The sequence below is a fragment of the Phodopus roborovskii genome, unplaced genomic scaffold (genome assembly GCF_943737965.1).
Source record: "Phodopus roborovskii unplaced genomic scaffold, PHOROB, whole genome shotgun sequence".
Taxonomy (NCBI): domain Eukaryota; kingdom Metazoa; phylum Chordata; class Mammalia; order Rodentia; family Cricetidae; genus Phodopus; species Phodopus roborovskii.
In genome coordinates this window covers 54,782-66,207 of record NW_026125640.1, presented here as the reverse complement: position 1 = coordinate 66,207, position 11,426 = coordinate 54,782, and the positions used below count along the sequence as shown (strand labels likewise).

The 11,426-nt window shown below is 41.8% G+C and overlaps 1 protein-coding gene and 1 pseudogene across 1 annotated transcript; one reads left to right on the top strand and one right to left on the bottom strand.

The window, feature by feature from the left end:
• Positions 1-1,075: 1,075 nt before the first annotated feature.
• On the bottom strand, positions 1,076-5,045 carry LOC127217112 (cleavage and polyadenylation specificity factor subunit 5-like; annotated as a pseudogene).
• Positions 5,046-5,090: 45 nt separating this feature from the next.
• Positions 5,091-7,604, top strand: LOC127217111 (kelch-like protein 24). Its single transcript, XM_051177950.1, has 2 exons — positions 5,091-5,138; positions 5,829-7,604. The coding sequence occupies exons 1-2, from the start codon at positions 5,091-5,093 to the stop codon at positions 7,602-7,604; spliced, it is 1,824 nt and encodes a 607-aa protein (XP_051033907.1).
• The last annotated feature ends 3,822 nt before the right edge of the window (positions 7,605-11,426 follow it).

Sequence of the window (11,426 nt, the reverse complement as noted above, 5' to 3'; positions counted from 1 at the left end):
CCTTCTTCAGCCTACCCAAGCCATATCCCTTCCTTAATCACTGAAATCATTTAGGGAGGCCATTCTACCTTTGGTAATCACACCGACTTTGCTTCAAGAACATGTCACCATAAAAAGTTATGTTGCAGGATATTGTATCATAGTGTTACCTAGTTCTGAGGCAGGGAGGGGCATCCTTTAAGATCAAGGTTTCTCTGGCAAATTAACATTGTAGCTTCAGGTGTATCCAGCCTCAAATTGAAAATTGAATTCTGAGCACTTTGGGGTGGATTACACCCTCCTGTGACTCCAGCTCCAGTAGATTCAACTCATTTTTTTGGCCTCCTTAGGCACCAGCAGACATGTACACACAGAGTCACATGTATGCATTTACAAAAAATAAAGTTTAATAGGGTATGGTGGTGCATGCCTTTAATATTAGTAGTCAGGAGGCAGAGGAGGTGGATCTCTGTGAGTTCAAGGCCAGCCTGGTCTACAGAGTTTGTTCCAGGACAGCCAGGACTACATAGAAAGATCTATCTAAAAAAAAAGATTAATACAAAAAATAAAAATAAAATAATAATAAAAAAAGACAGTCTAAAAAGTTTAATACAATTTTTACAAAAGGGTTACTGAGTAAAAAAGTACTTACTGACAAAACAAAAAACAAAAACAAAAAAACAGCGAGTAGAGTCTTGAACTAATGACTACAAAGGGACAAAAACCACCATAAATGTCTGAAGACCCCTTTCAAACAATTACAGAAAGCTGGCAGTATAAGGGGGATCGATTGTGGAAGTGACAGGGAATACTCAGAGGGAGAAGGGGAAAAAGGGAGGATGATGGCAGATGAAATATGACAAAATATGACTTATGAAAAGATTTTGAAGAAAAACAACCTTTTGGATTGATAACCATGCAAAAATAATTTAAAGAATACATTTATTTAAGGAATACATTTTTAGCTCTGGAGACAGAGGCAGGAGATGTCTATGATTTTGAGGCCAGCCTGGACTACATAGCAAGTTCCTTGCAAGCCAAGTTTGAAATAGAAAGGTCCTATCTCGAACCAATTTAAAAAAAAAAAAACCACACATTTTTTTTGGAAGTTCACCTTTTTTAATGTTGTACAAAAATGTATGAGTAGAACAAACAATTAATGAGCACTGTCACATGTTTACACCACTATCCAGTTCATATTAATTTACTCTTCAAATAAAAAAGAGGTGACAATTTAGGGAACAAGAGAAAACCAACAATTCTCTACAATTCTTCTACGTGTTAGCTGTGCTCACAGAGACGGCTTCATTTCTTCTGTGCATGGATTCAGTTGTATATAAAATTGAACCTGCTCAACAGCTGAGGAAGACTAGAAATGATGGGTCTGTATCCTGGTGCATTGTCATGCAATTCAAACAATGGTGCAGCTACCAGCTTATAATTTTTCCGGACTGCAAACAAGGCTTTTTCTTGAAGCTGAACCAAAAACAACTTATGTTCCTTCGGCTTTGTAATATGTGCGGGAATATATGAATACTGAGGAGGTTCAAAATTTGGTCTCCACCAGTTACCAATGCAGTCATCGATGACCCAGTCTTGTAGGACTCCAGCTTGACGACCCAGTATCTCTGTCATTAAGCGTTTTAGTCCTTCAACTTCATCTTCTCCTGGATTAAGTTCACCACCAGCTAATTTGAAGAAAGTTGTTCACAGCTGTAGCAGTAACACATGGGGTAGCCGGTGCTCATGTACAATCAGAACCCCTTCAACAGTATAATTGGTAAGTAGGGTACAGGTTAATGGCGCGCTTGGTCTGCTGGATGTACTTGTTGCTGAACTGGTTGACCCCCCACCACCGGAGCCAGCCCGTCTGCGAGCGATTAGGCGGCACTACAGACACGACAGAACAGCTCCGACACAGGTGACCAGCGGAGACGTCCGCAGGGTGGGCAGTGGTTATCTGTGTCCTGCTCAGCAGCAGCCGCCCGCCATTAACAGTGGAGAGCAAGAGCAAAAAAAAAAAAAAAAAAAAAAAACATTTTTAAAAGGAAAAAAAAAATCTTTACTTGATAAACTGAATGGAGTTTTTTAATATAAATTTTATTTAAATTAGAAACAATCTTATTTTACATATCAATCACAGTTCCCTCTCCTCCCTTCCTCCCATGGGCCCCCACCGACTGCCCCATCCCACCCTCCCAACCACTCCCCAGGGAGGGTGAGGCCTTCCATGGGTGATCATCAAAGTCTGTTAAGTCATTTGGGAGAAAGCCTAGGTCCTGCTCTATGCATCTAGGCTGAGAGAGTAGTCCTCCATGGGGAATGGGCTCCCAAAGTCCATTTGTACACTAGGGATAAATACTCATCCACTACCAGAGGCCCCATAGACTTCCCAGGCCTCCTAACTAACACCTACACTCAGAGTGCTTGATTCCGTCCAATGCTGGCTCCCTAGCTTTACGACTGGGGTCCATGAGCTCCCAGTTGTTCAGGTCAGCTGTTTCTGTGGGTTTCCCCAACATGGTCTTGACCCCCTTTACTCATCTCTCCTCCCACTCTACAACTGGATTCCAGGAGTCTAAATGGAGTTTTTACTTTTTTAAAACTTGATTGATTTTTTTTCTTGGCTTTCTGAGAAATGAATAGCTTCTGATGCACAAAAATGCAATATTCTCACATTGCTAAATTTCTAAAGCAGACATGTTTGTTTTCAGTTTGCTTAACTTTTTTTCTGAAACCAAGTGTCTTATATTTAGCCCAGGATATCTTTAAAATGCCCTCCCTCCAACCTGAGCATCCCAAGTGCCATGACAGGTTTGCCCCATCAAACTTGGCTCCTTAAAAAAGATTTCTTTTTATATCGTCCACAATTTATTTTACTACACAAGTAATAATACTGCATATTCTATTGGAATGCAGTGCAATGGTTCCTAATAGGTATATGTGTGTGCTCATCAAATGTGTGTAATTCATATTTCCCTGTCTTTAAATATTCATCATATCCACGTGTTTGAGGAAGCTTTCTGGTTTATCTCTTCCATTATTGTTTAATACTACTATACAATGAAGTTGGTGCCTTACACAAACTAGGCAAGTACTCTACTATTAACCTTCATCCGCCTCCTCTGCCTCCTGAGTGCTGGGATTAAAGGCATGAGCCACTATGCCCAGCACTATGAAACATTTTTAGAAACTTTATGCCCCAACCCAATTGTAATAAGAAGGTAAAAATGTCTCAAGGATAGGAGAACAGGTAAAACATGATTGGGAATCATTCTTCTATTCATTTCTTCATAGTGAGAGCTCCTCTGGAATAATTATCATGTCCACTTTTCTATACCATATTTTAGGAAAAATATTAAGTGAGGCATATATTAAAATGATAAATTTGTAGATGGGTAAATGGTTCAGCAGTTAAGACCACTTGATATACCCTAGTTTAGTCTCCAAATCCACATGGTTGCTCAGGACCACCTATAGCTCCAGTTCCAAGGGTCCTAATGCCTTCTTCTACACATGTGGTGCACTTAAACTCAGACAGGCTTACACATAAACACACAAATAAAACTAATATATCTTTTTTGAAAATGATAAATTTTTGTATCTTTAAAGGTAAGCCCTTTGCTCAAATAAAAATAATATCAAGACAAATTGCCTTCTATGTATTTATGCTTATGCTCATAAATCATAGCTGCTTTCAGGTTTGCTCAGAGAATCTTCTTATTGCAGCAGGCAATTACTGTAACGAACATTAACTTGGAGCACAAAGTATTGTGAATAAGGAAGGGGCTATTGAATGCTCACTCCTAAATAGGATATCATTTCACACCCACCATGGGTCCAGAAATTATGGATGAGGGAGCAGAAAAAAACATGAGATGGAGGAAAAGATGTATTCGTGTGGAGTAAATTCAGTTGTAATTACCTACATATGGATTGGCCCCTCAACATTTTGTTGAGGAGTGATTAGGAGTCTGTGAGCAACCCCTTCTACTCTCTGAAGAGTAACAGTTGCTAGGAGGTGGGACTTATGAGGCCCCACCCATCCCTAAGGACCTATAGTTGTACTCTGAAGCAAGGAGAGGTATTTACTTTAACAGCTATTCTCAACCTTCCTAATGCTTCCAACCTCTAATACAGTTCCTCATGTTGTGCTGACCCCCATACAATAAAATTATATTCATTGCTATTTCCTAACTTTTTCAACTGTTATGAATCATAATGTAAATATCTGATATGCAGAATGGACTTATGTGACCCCTGTGAAAAGGCCATTCGACTCCCACAAACAAAGGGATCAAAACCCACAGGTTGAAAACAACTGCTTTAGAGATATAAGCACTGGTAAGGGTCCATTCAACTAATGAGAGGCAGAAAGTGGATTTGGAGGGGAGAGGAGTTGAGGAGCAGCTGGGAGGAGTAGAGAGGGGAGGGAACTGTAATCTGGATATATTGTAAGAGGAAAGAATCTATTTTCAATAAAAGGGAGTGGGAGAAATGTACCTTTTACCTCTTGTATGGTCCCTTGTTCACCCTTTGAGATGTAACATTGGAACTTTTTTAAAAATTAGGTTTACCATATTTTATAGATGTGAATGTTGTGTGTGCATCTATCTATTTGTACTACATGCAGGCCTGCTGCCCTGGGAGGTGTCAGGTCCCCTAGAACTGGCATTATGGATGTTTGTGAACCACCGTGTGGGTTCTGGGAATCAAACCCAGGTCCTCTGCAAGAGGAACAACTGCTCAAAACCATCGAGCCATCTCTCCAGCCCCAAGGATTACTGAAATATCCCATGTTTTCTCTACCCCTGCTCTGGAAACTCAGGGCCTTTCCTACCCAGGGCTCAGTGGGCTTCCTAGGGCAGTTCTCAATAGGTAAGTGGTACAGAGGCCAGGTGATATGGTCAGGGTTGCCTTAACAGAGGGTTTGCTTAGGCTTCAGGCTCTAAAGTGGAGCACAAAGGGGTACGCAGGCTTTCCAGAAAGGAAAGAGAGCTGATAATGGAGTGTGCCACCGTGGCAATTCTCTGGAGCTCCCTTTTCTTCCCCCACCTTGACCTCATCTCAGCCCTAGATAGCAAAAGCTAGCCAGCACTAAGAAGAACGTAATGGGCATTCAGAAACAAGGGCACAACTCTGAAATCCTAAATAAAAGTGTGAGAAAAATGAGCATAGCCTTTCCCACAGTGAAGAGCTAAGCGACAGTGTTACTGTCTGCCACGCGTACTGTGCGAGAATGAGACACAACACCTGGGAAATGGGAAGGAATCAGGAAGAAGTGTGTGCATGGTGCAGGCAATGTTGTTTAAACACAAGGCCAGAAGGATCCACTGAGTGTAGATTCAGGTCAACAACAGTTGGAAATCCCTATGGGACACAAGGATGAGAGAAGTCTATCAACAGTCTTTCAAACGAAGAATTCTGGGCTAAAGTTGTGATGAAGACCAGGGATGGGACAGTCCTCTCACCAAGTGCCATTGCACACTAACGTGAAAGCTTCACTCTGGGGCTGATAAAGACATCTTTCGGTCCTGGGAGGGGGCGCGGGGCGCCGGTTTGCCTGCTTCCTTCTTTGCTACCTGCTCTGCTTCTTAATTTATTTCCCACTGGTCCCGCCCCCAAGCCCGAGACACCCGCGGTGAAGACTGTTCAGATTGGGGACTGCAGGCAGGACCAGGTGGTGTGGAAATGTAAATAACGCAAGTATTTTTGCCTGGGGCCTTGGTCAAGCAAAAGCTGAGAAGCCACGTCAAGATTCTCTAGGAGCCATTGTTCGACAATTACATAGTCAAGTGATGTAATAATGGTTCTAATGCTGGAACGGCCTCGGAACGGCCTCAGACTAGAACCGAGAGGAGCTCGGAGTGAGTGATTCCCCAGACGCTAAGACTAAAGATTTTGAAATGAACCCCAAATATCTCAAAGGTCGTGAATATTTCAACTTCTCTTCAGGATCATCTCATGCTGAGAACATACTCCAGCTATTTAGTGACTTCCGAGACAAGAAATTATTCACAGATGTCATCATATGTGTGGAAGGACAGGAATTTCCTTGTCATCGAGCAGTCCTTTCTGCCTGCAGCAGCTACTTCAGAGCCATGTTCTGTAATGACCACAGGGAGAGCAGAGAAATGCAGATTGAGATCAATGGCGTTTTTGCTGACGCTATGGAGTGTATTTTGCAGTATGTATATACTGGAAAGGTGAAGATCACAACAGACAATGTCCAAAACCTATTCGAAGCCTCCAGCCTCTTTCAGATTGATGTTCTCTGTGATGTGTGTGCCAATTTCTTAGAGGAGCAACTTGACCCTTGCAATTGCCTAGGAATCCAGCGCTTTGCCAACACCCACTCACTCAAAACACTCTCTGCAAAATGCCATACCTTTGCATTGCAGGCTTTTGAAGATGTGACCCAGCATGAAGAATTTCTTGAGCTTGACAAAAATGAACTTATTGATTATATCTGCAATGATGAACTTATTGTTACTAAAGAAGAGATGGTGTTTGAGGCTGTCATGCGCTGGGTCCATGGAGCTGTTGAACATCGAAAGCTGCTATTACATGACCTCCTCACCCACGTCAGGCTCCCTCTCTTAAATCCTAATTACTTTATTCACACAGTGGAGGTGAACCACCTGATCCAGAATTCCCCTGAGTGTCATCAGTTGCTGCATGAAGCAAGACGGTACCACATACTTGGCAATGAACTGATGTCCCCGAGAACTAGGCCACGCAGGTCAACTGGCTACTCAGAGGTGATCGTTGTGGTTGGAGGCTATGAAAGACCTGGAGGATTTAACCTTCCATATACTGAGTGTTATGATCCAGTGACAGGAGAATGGAAATCGTTGGCCAAGCTTCCAGAATTTACCAAATCAGAGTATGCCGTCTGTGCCCTGAAGAATGATATTCTTGTTTCAGGTGGGAGAATCAACAGCCGTGATGTTTGGATTTATTACTCGCAGCTAAATATCTGGATCAGAGTTGCTCCTCTAAATAAAGGCAGATGGCGCCACAAAATGGCAGTCCTTCTGGGTAAAGTGTATGTTGTCGGAGGCTACGATGGACAAAACAGACTTAACAGCGTAGAATGCTATGATTCATTTTCAAATCGTTGGACAGAAGTTGCACCACTTAAGGAAGCAGTGAGTTCTCCCGCCGTTACCAGCTGTATAGGAAAATTATTTGTAATTGGCGGAGGACCTGACGATAATACCTGTTCTAATAAGGTTCAGGTTTATGACCCAGAAATCAATAGTTGGCTGCTTTGTGCAGCTATACCAGTTGCCAAGAGGTGCATAGCAGCTGTCTCTCTGAACAACATGATCTACGTTGCTGGTGGTCTGACCAAGGCCGTGTATTGTTATGACCCAGTTGAAGACTATTGGATGCACGTACAAAATACATTCTCTCAACAGGACAATTGCAGTATGTCCATATGTAATGGAAAGATCTATATCCTGGGTGGAAGACGGGAAAATGGTGATGTTACAGATACTGTTCTCTGTTACGATCCTGAGACAAGTATTATCTCAAAGGTAGCTGTAATGCCCAGACCTGTATCCTATCATGGATGCGTAACTATTCATAGGTATGATGAGAAATGCTTTAAGTTCTAAACCCAGGTATCTCACACAAGAAATCACCAAAATGAAGAGAATTTTAAGAACTACCAATTAAAAACAACTCCTTTGTAACAAATGCAAAAGGAAATAAAGAAATAATTCTGATGACTTTCTGCCCATATCCATATTTTAAGCTGTAATAAATCCATTGCTTATCTGGGGGGTGAAAGATATTAAAATAATGGTGGTTAAAGTCAGGCATAGTAGTAGTGCACATCTTTAATGCCAGCATCCAAAAGACAAAGACAGGTAGATTTCTCTGAGTTTGAACCCAGCCTGGTCTACATAACAAGTTCTAGGTCAGCAAGGGTTACAAAATAAGACCTTATCTCTAAAAAAAATGGCCTATCAATATATTTTTGCATCTGTGAAAAACTATGTGGGGTAAGAAATGACACCCAGCTGTAAACTTCTTAGGGATTTGTGAACTGTCTTTTTGGAATATGTATTTCTTTTTTTGTCAGTTAGGTAGAGAAAATTTGCCTGACTTAAGCTTCATTTAGGTTGAATTGCCTGATATTAAGAACATTTAGAATTCATTGTGAGGGGAAGAAATGAGTTTTAAACATCTCTGTCACTGACTTTATCCATACTGGTTAATTTCATTGAAGGTTTAAGAGAGGGAAGAGGGATTAATTGAGCAAGGGTGTTCACCATCATTATAGGGAAACCCACAGAGACAGCTTGCCAGAGCTTGTGGGAGCTCGTGAACTCTGGATGAACAGCTAGAGAGATGGCATGGGACCCACATAGGTCCTCTGGATGTGGGTGACAGTTATGTAACTTGGTCTGTTTGTGGGGTCCCTAGCAGTGGGACCAGGACCTGTCCCTGATGCATGAGCTGGCTCTTTGAAACTTATTCCCTATTGTGAAAGGTCTTGTTCAGACTTAATGCAGCAGGGAGGAGGTTGGTCCTGCCTCAGCTTGATATGCCATGCTTTGTTGATCCCCATGGGATGCCTGCCCCCATCTAAATGGAGACAGAGGATGAGTGGATGGGGGCTATAGAAGGGAGGTTGGGGAAGGAACAGGAGGAGAGGATTGAGGGAAACTGTGGTTGGTATTGTAAATTGAAAAACAGATTTTAAAAATGTAGTGACAATTCTCCTATGACAAAATACCACATTTTATGACTTTATAGACTTTCTCTGATATTGAATACTTTTTGAAAGTTTATGTAGGAGATATAACACTACGGACATTTAAATGATACATTAGTCCCTGGAGAAAAAAATTAAATAACTATCAAAGAAAAAAGGTGAACCACTTTGGTTCTCAGGGTATTTAATGACTCATCTGTGATTCCACTAACAAAGTTTATCCCTTAAAACTAACAGAGCAAGACAAGCAATGTTGGCACATGCCTCCCAGCACTCGGGAGGCAAAGGCAAGTAGAGCCCAAAGTTCAAAGCCAGCCTCTTCTACAGAGTAAAGGATAGCCAGAGCAGTTACACAGAGAAACCATTTCTTGAAAAACCAAATAAAAAAAACTAACAGAGCAATTGAAATCCCTTTCATAGAGATAGGCAAGTAATGCATACCTGTATCCAGGCAGGTAGCACACACCTGTAGCCAGAATATGTATCTCAGGCAGATGGTACACGCCTATATCAGGGATCTGTATTCAAGGCAGGTAGTCCAAGATCTGTATCCCAGGCAGGTAATACACACCTGTATCCAGAATATATGTACCTCTGGTAGGGGAAACATACATATAACCAGGATCTGTACCCCAGGCAAGTAGTCCTGGAACTGTATCCCAGGCAGGTAGTACACACCTATATCCAGGATTTGTACCTCAGGCAGGGGGTACACACCTGTATCCAGGATCTGTATCCCAAGCAGGTAGTACACACATGTATCCAGGATCTGTTTCCGAGGGAGGCGTTACATACCTGTATCCAGTATCTGTACCTCAGGCAGGGGTACACACCTATAACCATGATTTGTATTCCAGCCAGAGAGTACACACCAGTATCCAGGATCTGTATATCAGCCAGGTAGTGCAGGATCTGTATCCCAGTCAGGTAGTACACAACTGTAACCAGGATCTGTATCCCAGGCAGATAGTACACACTTGCATCCAGGAACTGTATCCCAGGAAGGATCTATCCAAGATCTGTATTCAGGATCTGTAACCCAGGCAGGTAGTACACACATGTATCTAGGATCTGTATCCCAGGAAGGGAGTACACACCTGTAACCAAGGTCTGTATCCCAGGCATGTAATACCCACATGTAACCAGGGTCTGTATCCCAGGCAGGTAGTGCACATCTGCAACCATGATCTGTATTCCAGACAAGTAGTACACACCTGTTTCCAGGATCTGGAGGGTGAATCAGAAGAAACCAAATTGGGACTGAAGAGATACTTCAGTGTTTAAGAACACTTAACTGCTTACACCAGGCTTTTTCTTTTGGACCAACAACCATCTTTCAAATCATGACAAAGTGACTTATTATGGATGCTGGGGATACCTTTGGCTTGTTTCTTGTAAATTAACCTGTTTGTCTACTTTTGCCTTGGGACTTTTTACTCTTCTTTCCTTCTGTATATTTTTCCTTTTAGTACTTCTCTGTCTGGTGGCTTCTTAGCTTGTCCCTCTATTTCTCTTTATTCTCTACTTTCTTCTACTCTCATCCTCTCCATTGCCTAGATGTCTTCTGCTACTTATTCTCTCTGACTGCCAGCCCTGCCTATCCTTTCTCTGCCTAACTATTGGCCATTTTGCTGTTTATTAGACCAGTCAGGTGCCTTAGGCTGGCAAGGTGAAACAAAATGAAACACAGCTTTGCATAATTAAACACACATCTTTACGTCATTAAACAAATGCAGCATAAACAAATGTAATATCTTTGCCCAGTTAAAGTAATATTCCACAACAACTGATCTTTCAGAGAATCCTGGTTTGGCTGTGGCACCCAGATCAGATGATTCACGAAGGCCTGTAATTCCAGTTCCAGAGAATCCAGTACCCTCTGATTTCCCTGGGCACCTACCGGCATGCGGTGCACATAAATTCACACAGACACACAATGTACATAAAAGAGATAAATACTCTTTTTAAAACTGTGAGCCGGGTGCTGATGATGTGCACCTTTAATCCCAGTACTCAGGAGGCAGAGGCTGTGAATTTGAGGCCAGCCTGGTCTACAAAGCGACAAAGAAGAAACTCTGTCTTGAAAAGACTTTTAAAAATGTGTTTTGTAGGGCTGGAGAGATGGCTCAGCCGTTAAAGGCTAGGCTCACAACCAAAAACAAAAATGTGTTTTGTAATACTGTTATAAAAAAAACAAAAAACAAAAAAAAACAGGAACAGGTTTGCCCCCTGCTAAGCCCAGTAGAATTTGACTAGTTTGGAGTTTTGTTGGGTACCTCTTCTCTACCCTGATTCCTTAATGGCCTAAAGAAGACTCTGCTCTTCTCAGTGGGGCCACTTGTTTGTAAATCAAGTCTGAGCAACACTAGCCAGTAGCAGTTCCAGTCTTCTGAGAGAAATCTCTTATTGTGAGTTGGTGTATTGATCAATGTTTTCAAATTTCTATTCATTTTTTTCCTCTGGTATTTTTCACCTCCCTCTTATAAAGCTTACCAATTTTCAAAGGGAAATGTGAATTTTTCTTAGAGATATAAGTGGGCACAGCAGAAACTAGTCTGACTGTCTGAGGTAGCTTGCTATGTTTAACTTCCCAGTCATCGTTGTCTCTCCCACTACTCCTTGTCAGTGACTATACTGTCATCAGATTTCTGTTAAAAATTAAGATAATAATCAAAAGCCCAACACTGGCAAACGTTTTCTTCCTCGTCTTAGAATA

What these genes read in the sequence shown, in the direction of transcription:
- LOC127217111 (XM_051177950.1), top strand. Translation starts at nt 5,091, where the DNA reads ATGGGCATTCAGAAACAAGGGCACAACTCTGAAATCCTAAATAAAAGT. An exon ending in CTGAAATCCTAAATAAAAGT is followed by an intron (nt 5,139 to 5,828) that starts GTGAGAAAAATG and finishes GCCTCAGACTAG; the next exon opens with AACCGAGAGGAGCTCGGAGT.